This window comes from Ambystoma mexicanum, chromosome 3q, assembly GCF_040938575.1.
Source record: "Ambystoma mexicanum isolate Mex_15411 chromosome 3q, UKY_AmexF1_1, whole genome shotgun sequence".
In the NCBI taxonomy this organism is placed as follows: Eukaryota; Metazoa; Chordata; class Amphibia; order Caudata; family Ambystomatidae; genus Ambystoma; species Ambystoma mexicanum.
Window position 1 is genome coordinate 1,247,400,570 of NC_090926.1, and position 26,506 is coordinate 1,247,427,075.

The 26,506-nt window shown below is 45.7% G+C and overlaps 1 protein-coding gene across 1 annotated transcript in view; it reads left to right on the plus strand.

Annotated features, from left to right (window-relative positions):
• ZNF653 (zinc finger protein 653) overlaps nt 1-26,506 on the plus strand; it is a 412,702-nt gene that overhangs the window by 12,908 nt on the left and 373,288 nt on the right. The window contains exon 2 of the mRNA XM_069604215.1: nt 20,380-20,423. Coding sequence (XP_069460316.1) covers nt 20,380-20,423 — 44 coding nt within the window. The remainder of the gene's footprint in view (nt 1-20,379; nt 20,424-26,506) is intronic.

Consider the following 26,506-nt stretch of genomic DNA (forward strand, 5'->3'; position numbering starts at 1 on the left):
AAAAAAAACTCTTGACACTTCGAGACTGGAATTCACCAAGACATCCAAAACCTACAAACGGGCAATTATCGCAGGTTAAGCCTCATTCAACCTGAGAATTTCCAGTGTGAAATCTGACACTAGGGAGATTTGCTCAATCTTTAGAGAACTGGAGACCTCAGTCACCACCCCGCAGTCCTTTACTAAAGATGAAGCCTGGTGCTCCAACATCCAAACCGTGATGCTGGACAAAATAGAAATGTTAAACAAAAAAATCCTCTCTAAGCAAAGCCGACTGATCTCGCCCCCTCATGACACAACTTCCAATAACCCAATGACCTCTGATGTCCCATGGTTCCATTTCAAGGAGGTGACGGAATCAGAAGTACTCTCCATCGTCCAAAACCTAAAACCCAAATCTAAAGGAGATGTTTGTCCCGCCATGATTATCAAGGACTGTTAAGAAGTCTTTATCTTTCTTCACAACGCCTCCTTCAGCACGGGCCTGGTACCCACCAGCCTCATGGAAGCCTGAGCACTTCCCCTCAACAGTCCCATTCCTTTTGAAAATTCTAGATGGAGCTGCCTATCAACAGGTTCAGCAATACCCAGAAATCTACCACATACTAGGCCTTCGCCAATCTGGATTCCGATTCCGCCCTGGTCATTACACCGAATCCGCGTTGCTGGGCTTGAAAAACCAGTTGGATGAGATCGAGAACAGTGGTAAACTATACCTGCTCCTCCTCCTGGAACTGTCAGCCGCCTTCGACCTGGTAGACCACAAAATCCTGTGTCACCACCTCACCTCTAAAACCTTGAATGTGGCATACTCCACCATCCAGACTTGGAGATAAAACGGAAATCGTTCTTGTTGGACCTCCCGCAATACCAAAAAAGCTTGACGACCAATACTCAGCCTTTGTAATTGACGACATCCGGATCCCGATCTCGCCCTCAGTCAAGACCCTAGGGGTGTACGTGGATGCCACCGCCTCGTTATCCCGCCAGGTCAACACCATCACTTCCACGGCAGCCTATGCTACAACTACTGAACGCGGCCAAACTCTTCCTGTCCACTGATAGTTGCCTCAGCATCACCAGAGTGGTCCTAGGCTCAAGGCTGGACTACTGTAATGCCCTTTTTGCTGGCACCTCCACAAAAATCTAGAAGCTGCAAATCATTCAAAATAATGTGCTACAAGCAGCCCTGAACATTGCAAAAAGGGAACACATCTCAGCTGCCAGGAGAGCGCCCACTGGCTGCCCTTCAAGGAGCGTGTGCTATTTAAGACCTTGGTCATTACCCATAAATGCCTCTCCACTACAGCACCCCCTATCCCTCACAGAAAATTGTAAGAGCCCGCTCCACCAGACCCACAAGAAGCCCATATTCCCACCGACTCGTACAACCTAAAATCAGGCACGCCAAACCAGGAGGCACCAGCTTCCCTTTCATTGCAGCCAAACAGTGGAATTCCCTGCCGCCCACCCTGAAAGCCGAACCTTCCTACTGGACATTGCACAAAGCCCTCAAAACCTGGTGGTTTGAATAGGCAGGACCGCAATTATTTCTATTCCAGGTGTCCATGAATATACATGTCGTACTCCTACCCGAGCTGAACATCACAATACGATTGAACGAAAGTATGTAACCAATGTATTCTGTTTGACACCTGCACTACCGGCATATTACAATACTTCTTCTTTGACTGTCTGCATGTAATGAATCACTGTAACAGCACCACTATGACCCTGGGCTGTTCGTGAGCTCTAGAAATTAATTAAATAAAAAAGTGTCTGGGAGTGCTACAACTCGCATCCTAAAATGACTAACCTGATTATTCAGAAAGAAGCCCCACTTTGTTTTGTAAATGGAAGCACAGCCTTATACCTCTGGCCCACCTAGAGATTTAAAGGAGGAAAGCGTATTTACCATAGGCTATTATCCAAGAGTTTCTTAGTTTTCACCTACCGAGTGTCATCTTACCATCTGTTTTTACTCGTACATCAAATATTCAATCCATGAGCTTGATGTGTTTAATATTTTCATATTTCATCAGAATGTCGTGCTGCTGGTAGCACAGAGCCGTAAAGAGTTGTGCTTACTTCGTTCTTATTTCAGAGCTAGAGCTATCGCACTCAATTTAACTAAAAACATGAAAAGACAAGAAAGGAGAAATGTGGGCTAATAATTACGCACAGAGAGTATGTTCTTCAGACCGTGTAAACTCACAGCCACGCTTATTTGTTCAAACCAGGATTTCTCTTTAACAGTTCACTACACTGCAATGTGCCGTTAGGTAAGATTATAAATCTTCCCGACCTGTGTCAACCCCAGAACATGTTACTTGGACTTGGTAACTATTTTTCCTTGTCCCTGGGTGCAGGGGAATCATTTTCCCCCTCACACCTAGTCTTTTACTCTTTTTATGGGTGACCTTTTTATGTCTCTTGCTAGTGTATGTGTGAAGTTCTAGTTTGGTATAACTTTTGGGCTTAGGCTGGGTTGCCCCTTTGGGCCCCCCTGTTAATTTCGCGTTCATGTACTTGGGTTAACTACTGTTCCCAAGTAGTAAAGAGGGGTTTCTATCCCCTTTACATTTTTTATATAGTGAGCCAGTACACCCCACCATATGCGAGTGCTTGAGGGGGGGTACAATGTATTCCCTATCTTACTTAGCTGGTAACATTTTGTTACAATGACAAGTTTACTTGAATGGCTGGTGGCAGTGGTTTTACCTTAATGAATTTGTCATTTTTACTCGCAAGCTGTTGATTCAGCCTTGGTAATGCACAGAAGGGTCTCCAAATTGCTAAAATGGTGGGCTCCTTTTTTTGCCATTTCTTATGTGCTTGTAGTTTCTTAGGTCTTCCCCTGCCACTCTAGGTGGGAACGGCCTTGGTGGGATTTTTATCTTGAAAGTTAGCCCATACTTACAGGGTTACCCCTTAAATATATTGGGGGTACCCCTAATCGCGCTCCCACCTGATTAAAGTTCATCCCTCTAGGGCCAAGAGTCATGTCTTGCAAGGATAACAATTTAATCTGTACAAAATGAGTATGGGGCATGGGGAGAGCAAAGGATTCTGCCCTCATTCTGTGGCAGGCTCCTCTAGACTGATGCCAAGCAGGCGCCTTATATACTGTTCAACTTGGTTACTTGATACTGGAATAGCTCATTCAAAACTTCTCTTCTTGCCTTACAAGGGACCCTGAAGTCTTCCTTCTTGCATGGCCAGGTTACAAACTACTTAGCAAAGTGCTACATAGGCAAGAATACATTGTAGCTCCTGTTTAGCATAATTTGCTATATTATAAACCTTTACATATAAACTCACCTCCCCGCCATACTCTCAACACTTCACTCAATATTCTTATATTTTATCTTGTCCAGTAATTCTGCTTAAAACCCTGTTTTCCCATACTGTTACATTGTGTATATGAACCCCAGCCTGCCTGGGTCTTTTGATGGATAGGGAATAGCTGCTAGTTACCGCATGCTCTCTGCCAGCCTTAGCGAACACTACGGCAGTGCCTGTAGTCTATATTTAACACAGGCTGCGTTCTTTTTGGCACAGAGGATTCTGCTTTTTACTGTGCTCTGAGAAACCTAAATACAATGTTATATTTTTACAAATTCATTCAACTAATAGTTATTTCACCTTTTATATTTAAATACTAACGATTCTCATTTAGTGCCTGGCCAGGCCTGTGTGTGATTATTTTTGCATGAAAAAAGCTTTCTCAGTGCTATAGGGTTAAGAGAAGTCTTGCCTATTTGTAAAGCGTGTGAGGGGTGCAGGAAGGCGCTAACCAAGGGATAACTCCTCCCCAACTGTCTTCAGTGGGAATCCTTTGTATTCCCCGCCGTGGCTCCAGGGTTTCTGGAAAGTGAGGTAGGAGTCCAAAACTCTGTAGCCCTTTGTCTTCCACCTTGCCTGAAAGGAACCAACTCCCAGTGGGGGCTGCTGTAGTTCCTGTTAAATACTCTGTTCCTGGAAGCTGCTGACAAGTCGACCACTGGAACTGAAACCAAAGAGGAAGATGAAGACAAGTTGACTGTAGCGATTTCCAGCGACCAGAGAGCCTCCTGTCTAACTGGAAACTGCTTTACCCTTGTTTTCCATCCACTTGGGGGGGTCCCGAATGCGATGACTCCTACCCAGAGGCTGGTGAGAGCCACTAGTCTCAAGAAGACCTGCATTTTGAGCCATCCCACAACGTGCTGCGACCTTGTTTGGCTGTAATACCCCAATACCGTGGGACTTGGAGCCATTGTGCAGTGCACGTTCTACCGAATTCCGAATCTCACAGAAACTTTGGTGGCATCCTTTTGGACCACCAGAGACTTGATTTGAGTTCTTGAAGTCCCCTCCCCAGTGCTGGACCAGATTAGCGACGAGAATCCGACTGGCGCTATTCAGTCTTCTGGCTCCTGAAAAGGGTGCCAAAAACCACAGAACCGCATCCAGTCGTGAAACAAATTCTTGCTTTCTTGGAGCCTTCCCTGTTGATCCATGCTGCAAAATCCCTTCCAGTCTCTTGTCGTCTTGACAAGGAATTCATCCAAAATGTTTTTGGCTGTAGATCCTGAAGTCCTCTCGCTGCAAATTCTTCTTCTGTCTTGAGGTGCTGTGTTGGCTGGGGTATTACCTACCTTAAGCCCTGTGTGATTCCTGTGTAGCTTTTGGGGGGTGTTTCCTGTGATTGGGAGTCCTCTCATCCAGTTCACCCAGGCTCACTTCTGGAATAATCCGAATTCCCTGGAACCTAACTAACTCAAACTACTTACTTCTTTTGAAGAGACTTCCTCAGGAACTCTGACTTTTCTTTTTCTGCAACTGAACCCTATCTCGACCTGCCTACAGCTGGGACCTAAACCACTAGGCTCCCTCTTCTGCCTCTGAGAGAACTCATGCAATAGAGCATGGAAGGACTGGATAAGAAAATAATTCTACCTTGAATAATAAGTGTGTAAAAAATTACGTACTTGTGAAAGAGTTGGTTGGCAACTAACTGTCCCTCCGAGATATGAGCAGTTACAAAAGCTCTTCTTTCCTTTGAATGTTTTTTGCCACTTTTTATTTCTATTAAGAAATGAATGTATAAGTTCCCCCAACTGTGTCTTGCATCCCCTAACTTGCGGTATAGCCTGTTTAGAATAAGTCGGCCTTCGGTCTTACTGGAATAGCTGTGTGCAATTCTTAATAAGTGTATTGTAGGTTTTACTAACCATGGTCTGCTTTGTGCCATCCTAAAATTAGAGAGTTATTGCTTACCTTAGTCTGTGTTCCACTGATTTAAAAAGAAACTGTAATAGTTTATTACAACATTAGGTCTTACCTAGTATAACTGAAGGTTATCCCAAATGTAGTTGTAGGTTCCTACTGTCCCATGAATTTGTGTTTTACTATTCAGAAATGTATTCTTGTAACCCTGGGTTGTGCCTCTCCTGAATCTGCTTGGAGCAGGGTCCATTACTTACCTTGAAATACTGCTGTCTCTTAAACGCGTAATAGGGTTTTAGTACCTGATTTGCTTAGTGCATTCAAAAATAGTTGGTGTGTTTTAATACTTGTCACTGAGTAGCTTAATGCTCCACCAGAAAGTATGAGTTGATTTACTAAACTCAAAAGTAAGGTTGCAAGGAATACTTGTTACAGGGTTGGTTTGTTGTGTGATATCTCAACTGACTGTCACCGCGTGACTGACAGGGTCTACTACCCTTGAAGTACTGACTGTATTCAAAAGGTATATATAACCTGGTTTTACTCCCCAAGAATACCTGATTGTATACTGAATGTGTAATAGGGTTGACTTACCTTGACTATTGTATTCTTAATAGGGTGATACTTTGGGGTCTATCCCTTAAGTATTGAGTTGGTTTTTATAATTGTGTTTATAATGTTACAGTATTTATTTACCCAAGATTCATCTTGGCCTACTTGTTTTTAAATAAACCTTTTTATTTTTACAATACATAATGTTTGTGTTTCTTTGGAACATATGTATGCTACAACTTCTTTGTTCCTGTCTACAGCCCTCTCACCCTCCTAAGATAAGTCTGGCTGCTCTGTCTACGCTACCAACTTCTCAGGTGGTGTACTAAGAGTGGAGTCTTGTACTATCTCAGTAGTATGGTTTTACTAGGCCCTTAGTTGCACTTCAGAAAACCTGTCCTGGCAGCCTTGTTTACTTGAATTTATTTAAAAGACCAACTACAAAAAATAACAACACGGAGTGGTATCTCACATCAATGGGTGGGGAAAAAGGAAGGATTCTCCAAGCCCTGAAGCATACAGACTTATGAAAAGTCTTAGATATGCTTGAATTTTCTTGTGGTTATCTGCTGAATGCCGTCTAACCAAGAATACAGCATTCAAGCACGTCTTTATACTGTTTGTATGTGTTACTGCCATGGCGTCATTCCGCCAGGCGTTAGAAATAGAAGTATGCCGAAGGTGGCGCTATAATAGCTTGCTTTCAAAACTGTTCATAATCAGAAAAACAAAAGGATTCTTATTTGTCGTGAGAGGCTGTATTATTCTCTGCATGGCTTGACAAAATAACATATTTCTTCTAAACACATAGAAACATAGATAACAGAGCCACTGTAGTGTACATGCTACCAGAACATTTATTTATTTATCAAGAATTAAAACATTACACATTTTAGTCAAATGATAATGGTAAATTACCTCTGCGTAGTTAACATTGGAGAGATTACTGCAAGGGTATCTCTCTTATTCACACACCATATTGCACATTAAGAGCAGCTAACGATACCAAGTTATTGCAAGCAACTGCAGTTGATGCTGTTTACAATGTTACGGTTCAAGGTATGGGAGTTCTCCAGTGAGCATGAAGATCTTCCTTATTGGCGTACATCCCTGCATTGGTACCAGGTCATAAGTGATTTGTAAGTATGTTTAAACTGCCAATATGAGCATGTTAAGTAAACCAACTCCAACTGGTATATACATAAACACAGCCATTCATTATAGAATTGAAAATTGCTCATTTAGGCCATATTGGTGAGTGTCTAAGCGATGGATCCGTCGAGATTCACTTGACAACAAGGATTGTTCATTATTATGGGTACTTTTTATTACTTCCATAATCCACCATCTAATGTCATCTGGTGAGTATCTCATTGCATAAAATGATCAACTAAAGGTAGATTTGTTACTTTGCACCTAGTTCTCGATCTGTGCTCAGAGATGCAAGTGTGCACTGCTCTTTTTGTCTGTCCCACATGACAGTTGCGCTCCACGCAATAAATAACTTCTGAGTTTTTCATGTACTCGGGTAACTTAATTCCCATGTCCTGTTGCCTATTTCAAAACTAGTAATTTTAAGTGTGAATCTGCAAACAGAGCAAACACCAAATGAGCGATGTCCTCTTAGCAGGCGTAAGTAAGTTCCATGTAATATTTCTCATTGCTTTTGCAATAAATCTAGAGTGAACCAGTTTCTAGACTTACTCATGCATTTACGTTTCTACCTAATACAAGCACATTTATTTATACCACCCGGGTCTTTCTCAGGCAGTTGGTAATGGTACAGGATACTAGCAGAAAAACTAGTACAGGATACTAGCAGAAAAACTATCAAATTAGCCTACCTTTTGCTGCAAGAAATTCCTTTAAAAAAGAAAATCAACCACCTGCACTGTTTGGTTGGTTAACACAGTATTCTCAATTGACTTTTTCAGAATTAACGGAATTATTTTGTTCGAATTCTTTAGGAATTTCGGTCAATTTAAATATAAATGTGGGGTAAGGGAATAGGTTCAGGTGGGGGGAAGTGGGTAGAGGAGGGCGGCAGGTCCTCCCCCTACCTCACCCTCCCACATTTTTTGAACAAAAAGACAAAACAAATTTGGTCAAATCGGAAAAGGTCAATTATTTTTCGGACAAATATACTTAAACCACAAGTCAATTTTGCATTCAGCTTGGGGAACAGACTGTGTCAATATCCTTGACAACCTCTACCTGTTAACTGATGACGACGAGATGCGCCTTAATTATGTCAGACCTTTCAGGGGTATTTGGCATAGGCATCCATGCACAATAAGAGGGACAGCCTTGAACTACTATTTCTACTGCTTTTTGTTTTTTGAAACAATTGCTTCTTTTGGACTTACATGATGTTGGTGAGTCGCAATATCTTCCAACGCCTGTAATCTTGAAATGCTATTAAATATTACTTTAAGTTGGATGAGGGCTGGTACAACCCAGGTCAAGGGACACAGTTGCCGGTATCATTCAGGCTCCAAGAAACAGGGTTGCTCAGCTTATTGTTAGGTGATGAGAGGGCGCTCATACAACTGTAGTATTGACAAACTGTGGATCAAAGATAAAATCATGATATATGTTACTCCCGATGTTATGTTCTCTTCCAAGTTGTGGCGTTTTCATTAACCTTCCCTATGCTTTAGCTTGTTGCAATCAATGGATTCAATGAATGCGTTATTCCAGAGGTTAACATTTGTTTCATTTTAAACATCGAGGTTGATCTCCTCTCCTTAAAGAGATGATGTTGGAACTTCGCTAATGCACGCTTTCTTTAGTGAGGTCACACGGTACTGCAGATGCAATAGATCACAATGATGAGTACTCATCATGTCTTTGAGTGGCACACCCCGGTGGGGGGAGACAATGGTCTGTCTAACCCTCAAGAAGAACACCCTAGCCCTAGTGGGGGTGACTGTCCCTAGATGGCGAATGATGCGCCACCTATCTAATAGAGGATAGATCAAGGAGATTGTGTCCCTAGTTCTCAAACATTTGTGTGGGCAGGACTCGCAACAGATTTCGAGTTGAAACCGAAAGAGCAACAATGTCCAGCGTAAAACCACTATATGAAATTTCAACGGCAAGTCATGTGATTAAATCTTGCGAAGAGGCAGCTATAGAGCTGAGCATGTGGTGGGTGGTGCCATGGGAATTTCCATACTACATTTATTCACCCTTAGGCTACCACTTAACCAAGTGTGGGTGGTTTTTCCGTGGAATTAAAGAACACATAGTAAAACAAGAACGCAGTAAACGCTAATCCCTAATGGACATTGTTGCTCTTTGTGTTTCAACTCAAAATCTGGTGAGTCCTGCCCACACAAATGGTTGAGAACTAGGGACACTATCTCCTTGATCTATCCTCTTTTAGATAGGCGGTGCATCATTGGCCATCTAGAGACCGGCACCCCCGCTAGGGCTAGGGTGTTCTTCTTGAGGGTTAGACAGGCCATTGATTCCCCCATGTGGTATGCAAACTCGTCTTTGTCTGTCATTTGTGTGACCCTTTTGCACTTGTTACTCCCAAAGAACCGTGTGGTTGTGTTATGGTAACTGTTATGTTAAGGTTAGGGAAGGTAGTTGCCTTTCTTTTTTCCTTGTTGAAATAAGACCTGTTGTTTGTTGATTTGAGTGGCCCACTTTATTAATGATGTGCCTTTTTAATGGTCGTGCAGACAAGCTTGGATGTGAGATGAGTGTTCAGTGATCAATCTTTGCAGATAAATGTTTAGATCCTATCTATCGATGTGTTCTTGCTGTGAACGAGGCCAAACAGTGCTAAAAGACTGGATTACGGGAATAACCTTTTGTGAGGACTAGCTGTAAAAGATGCAAAAGCGCTCGCAGTTTGGACTGCTGCAAAAGGCTATACGCCGTAGAATTATCCCACACCCACCGTAAGGGCACTGAGGTTACAGTGTGCAACGTTTTCAGATCCTTTCCAAACCTACATTACCCACACTGGTATCTGGCTCTGCAGGCGTCTCTCCTCTCCTCCCTCAAAGCTGGTTGGAGTTTTATTTTCAGCGCAACAAGGGGTTCTGGCAGTTCTCTGGTCTCCCTCTTTAGGTGTGGATGATGCCCAAAAGGGATCAGAAACCACACCAGCCAGTCGTGTATACAGTTGCTTGTTATCACAAAAGTTAACACCCATATAACCAATGAAGCTGTTTGTTTCTTGGGACAAAGGAGGATAAGTTGGATCCCTGTCTAGGAATTGCCTGTCCTCTAAGGGGGAGTCATCCCCAGTGAGAAGCTGCTTGCTCTGTCTTGTAGGATGTGTTAAGCTTAGTGTTCTCGCCTCCCGAGTCCCAAAGGGATAGGCTCCCCGTTGGGGAGAGGGGATGATTTCCTTGGATTCGTCATGGATGATGAGAAGCAAACTACATACAAATAGCAAAGTACATGTAACCGTGTAATGCAGAAACGAAAGATGCCGAACCTGCCCACATATCAACATTTCGGACACAATCAAGATACCTCACACGGGATAAGACTAGACAATTGAGGGGCGTTGTACATGTGTATCCAGTAATATTGTTAACTTTATCATGTGCATGAAATGCCCCGGGCGTGGCTACTATATTGGGGAAACTGGTCAACCTCTACGTGAACGCATGAACTTCCACCATTGGAGTGTCAAGCTATGCACGAAGGAGAGCACGGTTGGCGAACGTTTGTCCGAAGATCATCATACCTTTGTTTGCCTCAGAATTACTGTACTCCGGGGTAATTTCAGGACTGATAAAGCCAGGAAGACTTATGAATTCAAATGCAGGAACATTTTCAATACATTGGCAGGGGGCTTGAATAGATATTGCAGTTTCATGAGTCATTTCCACAAATAACAGACTCTCTCACCATTTCCGCCCATAGAGATGCAGGAATCACAAGATTCAGACCTAAATATTTCCATCATATTCTTCAAAGCCATTCACGGGCATCAAACTGACACTGCACCAGCCCCACCAACCTTTCTAAGTCAATGACTCATTGCCAGACTCCCTGTAACCTAACCACACCTGTCCTCAAAATACCCTAGCCCAAAAGCTTCCAGGAGACTTGCTGGGGCCCTTGTCTCAAGTCGAACCCTACCCTTTCCTCATGATTGTAACACAATCCTGATATGGTACTTGACATAAACTTGCCACACGGGGCTCCACAAGCCATAGGCCTAACACATGGCTGGTTGTGCCTCCCCTCTTTCGACCTGTGGATGATTGTGCCACCACTGATCTTGCAAAGGGACTGGTCCGACATACTGAGTATTAACTGGACTGCACCTGCCATGACTGACAGTATTCCATCTCCTCCTGACTTCCTGAGAGCACTTTAGTTGGGTGGGCTGTGTTTTTATTTTTCTTTCTTTCCCTTCTCTTCAGTTCCACTGACACCTTCCCCACTTAACACAGTGTACCATTTAGACCCTGAAGACTGAAATGTCTGGGGGAGTTCATCATCTAATGCATGTCTCTGAGTAAAACTACAAATCGGGTACACAGACAGGCACAAATGAGGAAAAGGGGATTTCCAGGAGGAGCTATTTAAGCTGTATTGCTGCAATGTTTTTCAAAGGCTTCATTCCATTCTTAACCGATGAAGTGGTGGAATACCACGAAAGCTCACAAATAAGCAATTAAGTGACTTTTTTAGCCTAATTAACATATATATATATAATCAGGCGGAGCAGGAGAGCTCATTCTGCAGGGTCCGCACTCAGCGGGACGATCCGCTAAACACAAAGATTCACGGCACCCACTTTCTCTTTGCCATGTATTTGGTTATTTTTATTGATGGTTCCAAAAGAAACACGTGTTTCACCCTCAAGGGCTTCCTTGGAGTTAAACAGTGCATATGTAACCTCCCCTTATGTGCAAACTGTGATGTGAACAAAGTTATTGTCCCTCTTCTCTTGTTGCCTTATTTACAGATTCCATTAGTAAGGCAGGCGCCATCTTAACATGTATATCATCTAGATCTACACAGCTTTTCAATCCATCAGTGCTAAATGTTCCCCTTATCATATTAAATTAATTGATGTGCTGTCATTGTATAATCTTCTATACTAATAAAAGTCAGAATTTGTGGCTTAGGGAAGTGTTCCTTATACAATTTCACACCGTTTCACCAATCTGCACCACATTTTGCATAGTTGCCTGTTAGGACCCTCTGGACATTACTGGCTAACCCGCCCCTTTCCCTGGATTTCAGCACCTTCACACAAGAGACCTTTTCCTGAAATCTTCGAAACACCAATGTGGCCTTAGACGGAACAAGGAACAAAACTCAAGGTCCCTATGGGATCTCTCACGGTCCGAGGTCCTAGGATGAACGGTTTCTGAAATATTTGCAATGCAATGCACCCCAATGAACTGCACCACGCCAGGGTGTTGCAACAGGTGGGGGAGAGCGCACAGAAGATCCCCAGTATGCAGCAGCACACCAAAAATCGACAACTCCCAAATTACCCCAATTCCAACCCCCCAGCCCACCCCGTCTGTTCCGGGGTATGTCGGCCAGCCACACGCTACCATTCTTAGTTCCGTTTACGTCAGGATGCAAATCGAGCGATAATCGAATTGGAACAGCGACCTACTTTATAATTGATTTTCAACAATTGATGAGTGTTATCATGCAGGCCTGGATGGCCAAACGCCGTCTCTGCCGGAAAAAACTGAGCTACTCTTAGAGGGTCCTCCCTCTAAGCCTTGACCCCCAATATGCCACTTTCAACATTGATGGTCTCACTATTCCGGTCTCCTCTTTTGTGAAAACCATAGGTGTATATCTGGAGTCCTCCCTGTCCCTCTCGCGACGAGTCAATGCCATATCCTCAGCTGCAGCCTATTCCACCAAACTAATAAATGCTTCCAGACCGTCTCTCTCCCTGGACAGTTGTCTCGCCAGAGCCACTATAGGATCCAAGCTCCGACTACTGCAACGCCCTCTTTGCTGGCAGTACTGATCTCATCTTCTGAAAAATGCAGGACATTCAGACCAATGCTCTCTGAGCTGCCTTGAACATCCAGAAAAAAGATCACATCATGGCAGCAAGAAAAACAGCCCACTGGCTCCCGATCCGAGAACGGATCATCCTTAAGACAGACACTCCATCACACATAGATGCCTGTCCAATGATGCAGCACTGTACCTATCCCAAAATGTCACCAGAACCAACTCCTCCAGCCCTACCAGGGAAGCATACTCCAACCGCATCACCCAGGCTAAATTCAAACCTGTTAAAGCCGGAGGATCCAGTTTCCCGACTATAGCTGCCAAACATTGAACCTCCTCCCACCTATCCTCCGGGCTGAACTTTCATACTGGACCTTTCTGAAGGTGCTAAAACATTGCTGCTCGCCTAACTGCAAGCCACAGCAATCCCTTCCTTGACTTTTACTCTGTGACCCATAAGTAATGCATATTGTTTTTGTTTCTGTATCTTGCCATGGACAAGCACCTTGATGCCTCAGGGCTTGGCACGCTCTATAAATGTAAAATTAAATAAATGAATAAATGAATGTTTTCAGAACCCGTTCGGAGAATGTGTACTTTTGCTAGTATAGCATACATTTTTTCATTTTATATATTTGCATTATCATGATCATATTCACGTATCTGCACAGTATAAAAGGATAAGGAAGTAGCGAAATACCGAAAAACGCAGAATTTTTAAATCTGTCATATATATATATACATATATATGTATATTTCTGAGGCTTGTGGAATCTGCTTAGATCACATGCTGTGCATAGGCCGACATCTAGTGGAAGCTGCGGAGTATTACAGTTTGTTTTTCGAAAGTCGAAAATGGGCGTCGACACAGGCGTGCCAGTAATACTATCCCTAGTGTGACGTCCACTGTACCCAAGATCCCTCACGCGTGTAGGATCCTCAGATTGTATTTTTTCTGACATGAGGAAGCATGAGGAGTAGCGTGAGTACAGATAATCCAAGCAGATAGACAGAAAGGTAAGACTACAAGCAACCATGCGCCTTCTCTCGGAGGGGAGGAAGGGTGGGTCGCATGTGAATCTAAGCAGATACAAGCATCAGAAATACGATTACGGTGAGTAATGTATCCCTTCTGAGGCTTGTGGAATCTGCTTAGATCACATGCTGTGCATAGATTAGCGAGCAGTACCAGAAGAAGGAGGTGGGATGTGAGAAGGGTCATGAGCAAACAGGTGTCTTAGAACCGCTTGTCCCACTTGTGTATCTGTCTTGGAATGAGTGTCAATGCAGTAATGCTGAGTAAAAGTGTGAATAGAGCTCCAAGTAGCCGCTTTGCAAATGGTGTCGAGGGGGACATTTGCAATGAAAGCCAGAGTGGCACCAATGCCTCTAGTAGAGTGGGCCCTTGGCGTAAAAGGCAGAGTCTTTTCAGAAAGAGAGTAACACAGCTGTATACAGTTGATAATCCACTTCGAGATAGCGCCCTTAGAGACGCGATCCCCCTCTCTGCCTGTAGCTACGGAGACAAACAGTTGATCTGTTTTCCTTAGCGGTCTGGTTTTATTTACATAGTATAGGACCGCCCTACGCACATCTAGGGTGTGTAGTTTCACCTCAGCCGAGCTTTGCGGGTTCTGGAAGAAAGCCGGAAGCTCGATGGACTGGTTTACATGGAACTTGGATATGAATTTAGGTGAGAACCTAGGATGTGTGCGTAAAACCAGTTTGTCCTTGTGGATAGTAAAGAAAGGATCCTGCACTGACAGAGCCTGAATTTCACTGACCCTTCTTATGGAGGTAATGGCTACTAAGAAGGCCGTTTTATAAGTCAGGTGTTTGAGACTACTTTTATGCATGGGTTCGAATGGGGGTCCCATGAGCTTAGCTAGCACCACGTTGAGGTCCCATCCTGGCGGTGGGTTCGAAATAGGAGGGTGAAGTCTCTTTACTCCTTCCATGAAGGCTTTAACCACTGGTACTTTCCACCACGAGACCTTGTTATGGGATGTGGTGTAAGCCGAGAGGGCTGCCAGGTGTACTTTTAGCGAGTTAAAAACCAACCCTGCATCCAGCAGGTGGAGCATGTATGTCACAACGTTGGAAGGAGTGCAATCAACCGGGTTGATTTGTTTATTCTGGCACCAGATAACGAATCTTTTCCACTTATCAAAGTAACAGTGCCTTGTATTTGGTTTCCTGGACTCCTTTAGAATGTCCATACACCTCTGTGGTAATTTGAGATGTCCAAACTCTATGACTTCAGGAGCCATGCTGCTAGGTTCATAGAGTTGGGTTCCTGATGCACTGTTTGACCCTGTTGCTGGGACAGTAGGTTGTACCAGGCTGGGAGTCTGATGGGTTCGCACACCGCCATCCTGCGTAGGTGTGGAAACCATGGTTGTCTCGCCCACATGGGAGCAACTAGGATGAGCGTCATCAATTCCTTGTTCATCTTGTACACCACCTTCCTGATGAGAGGAGTTGGTGGAAAAGCGTACGCAAACATCCCTGACCAGTTCATCCACAGGGCATTCCCTTGGGAGTCCGGCTGGGGGAACCTGGATGCAAATCCTGGGCATTGTTTGTTTTAGCTTGTGGCGAATAGGTCTATAGTGGGGAAACCCCACTGAGAGAAGAGATCTTCTACTACGTCTCTGTGAAGGACCCATTCGTGTTCTTCTGGGAGGGAGACTCTGCTTAGAGCATCCGCTATGGAATTGAGCTCCCCTGGAACATGTTGCGATGACAGGAAGATGTTCCGTCTGAGTGCCCATATCCATATTTTCTGGGCAAGCTTGGACAGATTTGGCGAACGAGTCCCCCCTTGCTTGTTCAGATAGAACATGGCTGTCGTGCTGTCCGTCCTGATCTGCACCGACAAGTTCAGTAGATGGGGCTCGAACGCCCTTAGCGCTCGGAATACTGCCAGAAGCTCTAGCAGATTGATGTGGTTCTTGGCTACTGAGTGAGACCAGAGACCTTGAGCTGTGTGGTGGAGATGGTGAGCTCCCCACCCAGTCAGGCATGCATCTGTAGTCACCACGGCTTGTACTTCGGGATCGTAAAAGGGTTTCCCCTTTGCGAGATTCTCTCTTGACCACCAGTGTAGGCTCTGTACGAGTGTTGGCGAAACGACCACTAGATCGTCCCAATGACCACTTGCCTGAGACCACTGTTTCGCCAACCATTCCTGCATGGGACGCATGCGCAGACGCGCGTGGGGGACCAGGTAAATGCATGACGCCATCATGCCCAGTAACCGCATAGCTTTGCGTACTGTTATCTGTTGACCTGACTGATAATGCGGAATTTGCAGAAGTATATTCCGAATTCTCTCTTCCGAAGGGAAGGTCAATCCTTTCTGAGTATCTAGGATAGCTCCTAGAAACTGTTTTGAGGTGCTTGGCACCAGACTTGACTTTTTCTCGTTGATGGAGAAGCCTAATTCGTGGAGGAGGTCGATAGTCCTCTGAATGTTTGACCTGCAAATTTCTGGGGTTTCCCCCGTTATGAGCCAGTCGTCCAGATAAGGGTACACCGGGATTGCTTCCCTGCGTAGGTGTGCAGCCACCACCGCCAGTACCTTGGTGAATACCCTTGGTGCTGAAGCTATCCCGAAGGGCAGTACCTTGAATTGGTAGTGGCGACTGTCCACCTTGAAGCGCAAGTACTTTCTGTGCGCTGGGAGCATGGAAATATGAAAATAAGCATCTTTCATATCCAAGGTTGCCATGTAATCCCCCTTTTTTAGGAGGGGGATTACCTCTTGTAGCGTGGTCATACGGAATTTTTGGGGCTTGACATACTTGTTGGCAGGCCGTAAGTCCAATACTGGGCGCATTGTCAAATCTTTCTTTGGCACAAGGAAGTAAGTTGAATAGATACCCTTGTTTACCTGGTGTCCTGGGACGAGTTCTATCGCGTCCTTTTCTAGCAGAATGGCGATCTCCTCGAGAAGGATCTTTTGATGCTCTAGGGAGTGCACTCTTTGTCGTGGAGGATGATTCCGGGGACGCTGCAGTAGTTCTATACAATATCCTGCGGATACTGTTGACAGCACCCATCTGTCTGAGGTGATCCCTTCCCAAGCCTGGGTGAAGGTGAACCCCTACTGGGGTTGCGTGGCAAGGGACCCTGAACTGAGCGTCACTGTTTTGGTGGAGGCGTGCCCCCGCCCTTGTTGGGGCTGCCTCTGCCTCTTCCACGACCTCTCTTGTTACCCCTGCCGTAACTCTGGGTAGACTGCTGGTTGTTATTCCATTGTGTACCTTGTCCCTGGGCATAGTTGCCTCTTTGTGAATTTTGGCCGCGTGGGCGACGAAATTATTGTTCCCCCTCTGGTTAGGGGGTTTGTTGGTAAGCTGGCCAAGGGATTTGAGAGTCTCATATTCATCTTTGGCATTTTTAAGTGCGTCTTCGACCGCTTTCCCAAACAATAGGTCGGGTTCCACTGGCTTGTCTATTAAAGAAGCCTGGGTTTCTGTCTTGAATCCCGACTGCCGTAACCACGCATGTCACTTGATAACAGTACCTTCTGCTATCAATCTCCCTGCGTTGTCAGCGGCGTCGAAAGTTGCTTTTAAAATGCAACCAGACACGGCTCTCCCCTCTGCCGAGATCCGAGCCAGCTGGCCCTTTAACGGTTCTGGAGCAGAGGCAATGAGCGCCGCGACTTCTTCCCATTGATGGCAATTGAAACTAGCCAACAGGGTGGTGGAATTCGCAATCCTTGCTTGGTAGGCGGACGTTGAGGCTACCTTTCTGCCAAACCCGTAAAGTTTTTTGCTCTCCTTGTCGGGAGGAGCTTCTGATGAAGATAAGGGCGTGCCAGCCCTTTTTCTAGTGTTGGTCACCACTAGGGAATCTGGTTTAAGATGTCCCCTTATATACAGAGGGTCAGACTGGGCTGCCCGGAAAATCTTTTCAATTCTGGGGTTGACAGCTCTGGTGAGATTAGGATTCACCAGGGAAGGATCTATTCTTCGTTGGATGGATTTGAGGATAGGGATGGTCTGAGCGACCGGTCTTCTCTCTCCTACAAACTCCTCCGCGAAGTCCCTTTCCTCCTGTACACCGTGGGTGTCGATGTGGAAGTGTTCCGCTGCTCGAGCGAGAACCTCGTTGAGGAGGGGCTGGTTATCAACTGGAGAGTCAGTAACTGGGGCTTCGCTTTGTACTGGGGAATCTACTCTGTAAATTTCCTGCTCATCTTCTCCCTCCTCCAGGTCCTCATCCTCTGCATAGTAATCTGTCCCGGTTTGTTCTTCCATAATTTCAAACTCCTGGTCCTCTTCAGGGAAACCTTGTCCCTGGTAACTGGGGAGTGGAGTAGAATATGGAGTGGAGTAAGGCTGAACCTCGAAGGGTTCAGGTCTTTCGACCCGGGGCTTTTTACTTAGCGGGATAGGATCGGAGGAGCCTGAGGGTGTGGCCCCTTGAGGGTTATATGAAAGAAAGTGTTCTGGGTTCTTATCATAAAAATCAGCCAAGGAAGACATCCTAGACATAACCCTGTCTATGTCTTCACTGGACCATTCCCTGGAACAGGGTATTACTTTAGCAGGTGATGATTTATGGGACTTTTCAAGGGTAGACTTGTGTTTACTTGTCTGCCTAGGGTGAGAGGATGGCTTTACAGGGGTGGAAGGCTGTGCTTTCCGCTGTTTCCCCCCCTCCCCGTGCGTGGAAAAATGTTTTCCCTGTCCCTTGGAGGCCCCAGAGACTTTCGACGCCTGGCGCCGAGGGTCTGGAGAGGTATCTGTGTGCTTCGGGCGTGGGGCCTCACTGGTGTTAACCGCGGTCTCGGTATCTTGTAGCGCGGCCTGGGGGTGGAAGTCGTCTTCGTCTCCCGACGATCGAACTTCCGTTAATGTGTGTAGCGAGGCACTCTTGGCAAGAGTGGATGATTGCCTTGCGTCGTGAGGTGATCTCGATCGAGAGCGCCCAGAGGACACCGAGTCGGACCGTTCTTTTTGTGCCTCTTTCCGGGAAGTCGACGTCGTCGAGGTCCGGTTGGTCTTAGTGTGTTTAGTGTGTGTTAGGTGTGTAGCGCTTGCGTCGCCGGGGGTCTTCCCCATAGCCGCCCTGCCGGACGACCTTCCGAGGTCGGGGACCTGCGCTCGCCGGCTGTCTTTCGACGCCATAATGCCCTCGCCGTCCGAAAGTACGGCGTCGCTGCCATCGCTGAAGGCGCCCTCCGCTGCCATGGCCTCCTGCCTGGCGTGGTGGGCCCAACGCTTTGTCGAACGGTCCTTAAGTGTCTTAGGTTTAAACCTACTACACGCTCTGCAGTTCGCTTCGGGGTGATCCCTCGGCAAGCAGAGATTGCACGTGGCGTGCCTGTCGACCCAAGGGTATTTGCGATTGCACTTGGGGCAGAATTGAAAAGGGGTACCCTCCATACGCACCTTAAGGCAGCGGGCTGCTAAGTGTAGGAATATATAAAATGTAACTATATATCAAGAGTGAAGAGTATGTACCACCCCCCACTCTCCCTACTTGTAAGGGCCGAGGCCAGCGGCCTACTAGGCCCGGGCCGAGGCCAGCGGCCTTCCGAGGCCCAGATCCGTCGTGCAGCAGTCGACGGTCGATGACTTCTCCAGCCGTCGTCGAGGTTGAGGGTCGACGTTGGGGTGGGGAAGGGAATGAATAAGAATTATAATTATAATAACAGCAAAAGTATGGCTAAGGCCAGGGAACGCCGCAAGATGCTTCCGACCAGTATGGCGGAAAAAAACAATCTGAGGATCCTACACGCGTGAGGGATCTTGGGTACAGTGGACGTCACACTAGGGATAGTATTACTGGCACGCCTGTGTCGACGCCCATTTTCGACTTTCGATTACGGTGAGTAATGTATCCCATATATATATATATATATATATATATATATATATATAGGGGTGGGGTAAGGGATGAAAACGGGTGGTCAGGGGGTTGGGCTGGGATTATGATAGGGAAACGGGGGGGTTTAGGAAGGGGGCCCAAATGAATTCCGTATTTTTAATTTTTTCGGTAATTAAGTTTAGTTGAAAATTATTTAGTTATTACTGTTTTCGTTAAAATCACAGTGAACCATTATAATGTGCATGGTGCTATTTTCTTAAGAGCGACTGAAAATGTCATGCATTTTTTTTTTCATTAGCTAAATACATATCCCTCACATATACACACTGTTCCTCTCCGTGGTATTATGGCCATCAGATGTCCTTGTCAAGTGGGCTGCATATTACTATTACATCCATACTATCACGATTTGATTTATATGGCGTGTGCCCTATATCTGCTATATATACATAAAGCTGTCTGTCGCACCCAGTCTGCCCATCCCCGTTTTCAATATTCAAAGTGTATGTTTTACCTGTAAAGATTGCTGCCCATAAGGTGCATCATGCTTCCTAGGTTGTCTTGCTGTGCACACATAGATTGATAACGTTTTTTAGAAATAAAACAGTAACCTATGATCTAAGATGCTAAGGAAAGAAATGATGAGGGAATCTGGAGGAGCAATGAAGGGTGGCAAGGTCAGGAGTTCCTCCTGAGAGGGCATATCTGCTTGCCCTTTTATCTCATCCCTAATGACCTGCTTTTTGTTCCTTGCCTCTTGAACCATGTTTATAATGTGTGCTACCCTTCCCTTGACAGGAAACCGTGGAAGCAGGACCCAAAAAAATCAAAGGGGAATAAAAGTAAGTTTATTTATGTATTTATCTGTTTTATACAGTGTGACAAGTTGCTTAATGAGTCACAAGGCAAAACCAATAAGTTCAAGTTTGTTTGGATTATAAAAAAGTGTTTTCTTTTTAAAATACATGTTCATGTTAAAGGACATTTGTTAATTTTTTTTTTTAACTTTGTTTATTTTAAATCAAGGCAGGATGGCAAATATACAAATCATGACATATCACAAGCCATGCGTATTCAGGTTCTTCGATCCCCAGTCCTTATTTCCCCCATCAGGCTTCCTCCCTTCGGCCTCCCCCCCCCCCCCCCCTCATGTTTGGAGGCGAAATTTTCTTTCTGGGTTGTCCAGTTCGCCCCTTGGCGTCTGTGTCTTCTCCAGGGTCCTCTTGGTGTTTCAGGATCCATCGGGCCCTGGTAGGTTTATAGGTCTGGGCAGGGAAGCGCTGGGACATTTGTTAATTTTAAAGGACATTTGTACCGTGCACTATCACCACCAGAGTGGTCCCCTGGCGCTCTGGCGGCTCTGAAAGAGGAGGGGGAGACGGAGGGGGGGCTAGAGGGAAGAAGCTGGAAAAGTGCAAGAGATCAGTGATGTGCTGTTGGCGGCCTCAGCCCGGTGGGTCCGTTGGCTGGCCCTGGGGTGTTTGCGGCCGGTAGTCGTTGTGTGCTGTTGTGGGGGTCTGTGTGTTTTGTTGTTGCAATGTAGCAAAGTTTGTGCGGTTTGTTGTGCTGTAGGTTTGTGGTTGTTTGGTTTGGAGTTTGAGAGGTGCTTGCAGAGGGGGAATTGTTAACGCAATTGGTTAGTTGGCATATTTAACCTGAATTGAGGCGCTGGTTTTCTGTAATCTCCCCAGGTGGGGTTCGGGAGCACCCCTGCGCCTCTGTCCTGATCTGTGTCCGTCTGGCCTTAAAGGCCCTTTCACATCTGGGCCCCTCCTCCCCCAGCCACCCTCGTAGCGCTACCTGTCGTCCCTTCCCACTCATAAGGTTTGTGCACCTGCCAATGCCCACAGTTCAGATAATGTGGTGAATGCAATATCCCGATAATTCCACCACACTGTGGTACCTGGTGGCAACTAAGGGGTGAGTGCGGGTGTTGGGTGGGATGTTGGCTCAGTTTCCGTGGGTGTCGCCTGTGTTCCACTCTAACCGGCGTCCTTCGTCCAGGTGCTGTGGGAGCTTCTTCACATAGGGAGTTGTCCACAGTCGGTACTAGGAGTTGTCCGTGTCCACTCCAGTTTAGTTTAGTCATCCTTTTCCTTTCTTTTTCTGTTTTCAGTTTGAGTCTGTGGTGTTGAAGAGCCAAGTTTTTAGTAATTTCCAAAATGTTAGGTGATTTTTGGTGTTTCTTATTTCTTTTGGGATGTTCCAGGTTTTTGCAGCTAAGTGGTAGAAGGAGGTCCCTGGTTTTGATTCCAGGCGGGTTTCGTTGCTTGACCTCAGGAGTCTTGTTGGCTTGTAGATTATTTTCTTTTGTAGGAATTCTGCTCCTTGTCCATTGATTGCCCTGTGTGTTATGCACATTGTTTTGAAGGTGATGCGATGTTTTACTGGGAGCCAGTGTAGTGTTTTTAGGACAGGAGTGATGTGTTCTCTTCTTGATAGTTTGAGGAGTAGTCTGGCTGCTGCATTTTGGATCCATTGTAGTTTCTTCAAGAGGTATTCTGGTATTCCGAGGTAGAGGCTGTTTCCATAGTCGATTCTTGACATGAGAGCGACGATAGTGAGTGTTTTGTGCGTGAAGGAGAGGAAAGGTAGGATTCTTCTTGCCGTGTGCAGGAGGAAAAAACATTTGACTGTTGCATTTACTTGTGGTTCTAAGGTTAGGGTGTTGTCTATCAGGACTCCCAGATTTTTTACTATCTTAGATGGTAATGGTGCGGTTCCCATTTCCGTTGGCGGTTTCGTTCTCTTGGTCTTTGATATGATCATGATTTCTGTCTTTCCTGGGTTGATTTTCAGGTTGTGGGCAGTCATCCAGTTGAAGACTTCTTTTAGACACCCTATTAGGGTTGTATGATCAGCTTGGGTGTCTTTTGATTTTGTAAATGATTTGGGTATCATCCGCATAGTTGTAGCATGTAATGTACTTTTTGAAGATTCTTCTAACCGGAGTCTGGTAGATGTTGAAGTACAGTGGTGATAGTGAGGATCCTTGTGGCACTCCACAGTTGTTAACTCTTGGAGTGGATTTTGAGGGGTTAATCCATACGGTTTCTGTTCTGTCTGCTAGGAATGATTTAGTCTAGAGTAGTGCTGTGTCTGTTATGCCTATGTCTGTCTTCTAGTCTTTTGGTTAGGGTGTCTTGACTAACTGTATCGAAGGCTGCGGAGAGGTCGAGTAGAATGAGGGCTGAGGTTGTGTTTGAGTCTGCGTTAGTTTTTAGGTCGTCCCAGATGGATAGTAGTGCTGTTTCCGTTCCTCTTGCGGGTCCTCTTGAAGTGTGGGGGCATGCGGTCTAGGTGGGATCCCTATATATCTTCTCCTCAACCTTTGAGGGGTCTTCTATTTCCATTGCTCAGTCTCCCTACTTCCGCAGGTCATACTGCAGTGGTAATGTACTAGAGCCAGGGCACTCTTACTGTCTGGGCTATCCCTGCCTCCCAGGGAGGGTCTAAAGGCTGTGGACTTATATCTATGATTCCCTTTGAGACTTCCTAAGTGACCTAGCGGTATCGTCTGGTTGCCCTGGTGTTCTTCTCGTCTCGATGGCCATCTCTGAACCTTTTCCTCATTCAGCAGTCTTCTCTCTTCTCTCTCCACCTCATGATCTTACTATCTCTTTCCCTTTTCCTTTCTTCCCCCTCAAGCTCCATTCTATTCTCTCCCTTCGCCATACATTCCATCGCCTGGTTTTTTGAGCTGTCTCTCCTGTTTTCACTCTTCTGGTCTCTCCCTTCTCACTACATTCACTCTCCTGGTTCTAGCTTGCTCTCTCGCATGCCCATCTCCTGTTTTGCCTGCCAACTGCCTTCTGAACCTATCAGCTTCCCTCCTAAACTCACTCCTCCCAACACTACCCTGCCTTTTACTCCTCTTCAGCCTGCTGCCTCTCACTTCTCTCTTCTATCCCTTACTCTCAAGATGGCACCTTCTCTTCCTCCAACCACTCCCTCACTGAACCCACCTTGCACTCTCCCTCTAAAATTACCTCCAACCACTCTATCACTCAAACCTGAGGGTATCCTCACTCCTATTCCTCCTGGATCCTCTGCTGAGGTAGCCAGGGAAAGGCAATCGCTCTTGGATCCCAGCCCTGGGGGTGGAGCAGCTAGGGAGGATCACCTGGGTGGTGGGTCCTTGGATTGGGGTGTCCACAGCGAGACATGGTATCCCCCTTTCCCTATTGACGACCAACCTAACCCTCCCCGACCTTTATGGGCTATTGTAAGACCTCTCCCCTCTTTTTTCCCTACTTTTACCTCTGACAGTACTGGGACAAGGAAGAGGTGACTAGGAGGGATGAACACTAATGCCTCAGTTCTCCACTCAAGTACTGGGGTGGAGGGGTGAGAGAAAAAGAGAGGGGGGGAGGGAGAGATCCAAATCCAAGAGGACCTGTGGAGCCCAAGACCAGCTGGACTGAGAAACGATGACTGGCGTGGGAACCTACTAATGGGACAGAAACCAGCTGGAGCTGCGAACGAGACAGGAGGAAGAAAGGACGCTGTCCAGGTCCAAGCTTAACAGCAGGGCCACCGATGTGTGGAGAACCTCATCTGGAATGTGAGCAGGGCCAGCAGTCTGCAAGACAGAGAAGGTGAAGCTGAGCCACCACAGAGGAATGCCAGCACTGATCAGTGTCCGGAACATCACCCAGCACAGGGGCGCTCCTAGCGGGCTACGTTTAAACAATTAAGGGCCGCACGTGTTAATTGATCACCGAACTCAATGCAACTTTGAAACCAGGTTGAATTGCATTTATTGAATACTGAACTCATTGAAACTTTAGAAACAAAGCTGAAATACGTTTATTGAACGCTGTATTGAATGAAACTGTGAAACCCAGCTGATTTTAAACACAGAAATGAATGAAAATCTTGAAACTGATCTAAAGTAAGCCTATTGCACATAGAACTGACACTTTATGGGCAAAGTTAACAACGAAAGAACTTTTTATAAATGGATACAATACGGCAAAGCCAGAAGCTGGCAAGAGGTGTGTAGCACATGGTGACCAAGCCAAGAGGCTAAACGGGAGGAATCGGAAAAGTGTAAACCGGCATACAGAGCCAAAAAGGGTTTCCGATTGCGTGACCTGTGTTAGGTGGATCAAGTGGTCTGCCAAATGCGCCTAGACCAGTGAGCCCTAAGTGATGAAAGTCAAACGACATTGTGAAAGAAACCAAGAAACTGGTGGGGCGAACCAGGCGGAGTGTCAAGTGGACCCATTTTGTGTTGAACATAAAAGGTTGAAACCAGTGCAAGTAACTGGCTCTCCACCAACGATAAAATCCTGCTAAAATCTGCTTCACTAACTTAAAAGTGCCTGAACAATGCTGCACCCCGTTATCTCGTAGACAGAATAAACAGAAAACCTTCCCACCGACCCACCAGGGCGGCCTACTCCAACTGCCTCGCACTCCCAAGTTTCAAACTGACAAAAGTTGGAGGCAACAGCTTCCCTGTCAAAGCAGCCCAATTTTGAAACTCCTTATCCCCCTCTCTGAGGGCAGACCAAACCCACTCCATCTTTAGACGTAACATCAGGAACTGGTTCAAAGAAAATGACCACTATCAGAATGTACATTATCAGCATGACTCCTTTGCTATTCGAAATTCTCACTCCCAACCTGACTGATCACCTCTATCGCTCCTGTCCTACTTTGCTTTATGCATATACTACATGTATATATGTATTGTACACAACCATTTCACCAGTGTAATCTAGCTGCCACTTTATAAATATGTACTTTACAACCTGTAAGCTCTCCATCTGTATATATGTATTGTACATATCTAGTTCACTATTGTAATCTATGTCACGTTATAACTATGCGTTTCTGTAACTTTGTGAGCCGTAAATATTCTTGTTCCTGCACCCTGATACATTCGGGTGTGGTGCGCATTATAAATAAATAAACAAACAAGTGTTACATTGAAATCTTGGAAGGGACCCTGAGATTGGAGGAATTGCAAATACTGTCTTGAGGACGGAACCTCAACCCCCTCTCTTTTGTGTGAACTGTGTTACATTGAACTTGGGGAAGGGAATCCTGAGGATTGTGGGAAAACTACATTGCCTTGAACTGGAGAAAGGTAATCCTGAGACCTTTTGGTGAACAGTTTTTAACTTGGGGAAGGGGAACTAAAGAAGAAGCAAAGAGCCCACCCTCTTTTCAATGTCCATTTTCCTTCCGCCAGCCATATAGTCAGAGTGGGACATTTCATTTCTGTGCGTTTCCAGTCCTTGGCGGGTCACTGTTTAAACCATGTTTGGGGAGTGTATCTGGGTCTTCCTTATTCCTATGCATCGCTTGTCAGTTTCAGTTTTGCTGTCGCTGTCCCCTCTTTCCCCCCGCCTCTTGTAGCCCATTTTGTGGGGTGCATGTTTGGTCTCCCATTCAAGGTTGGGTTTGTCTGTTGGGTACACGTGCATTGAGTTACTCGTAGTCCAGTTTTATCTTTCACTTTGTTCTTCTTCCTGGGTTTTACGATCCATCCCGGGTTTCTGTGGAGTCTGATGCATGGTGATCATCATACTTTCTGAAAGATAGAAAAAGAGACATGGCTAGGTATTGGGATAGACATATTCCGGAATCTGCTCCACGTTTTGAAACTCTGACTGTTTCTTTGGGGCCGAGTACCTACTGACTAGTTCTCTCAGGGGCTGATAGTATAGGGATGGCCTGTCTAACATCCTAGATCTGATTTAGTGAGATTCTCTGGTAGGGCCTTGGGAGAGAACCCCAGGGGTGTTAGACTGCAAAGGCATCCCCCACTTGTGCATTCATTCTTCTCCTTGCTCCGTATACCATTTAGGATGTTTAACTTGTTAGGTCAGGGGTCGTATCGGTGGGTGCTATCAGTCTTGCCTCATAAGAGGTTGTCTCTGTCACTTTGTCACATGAACCTAGCCAAGGAGAC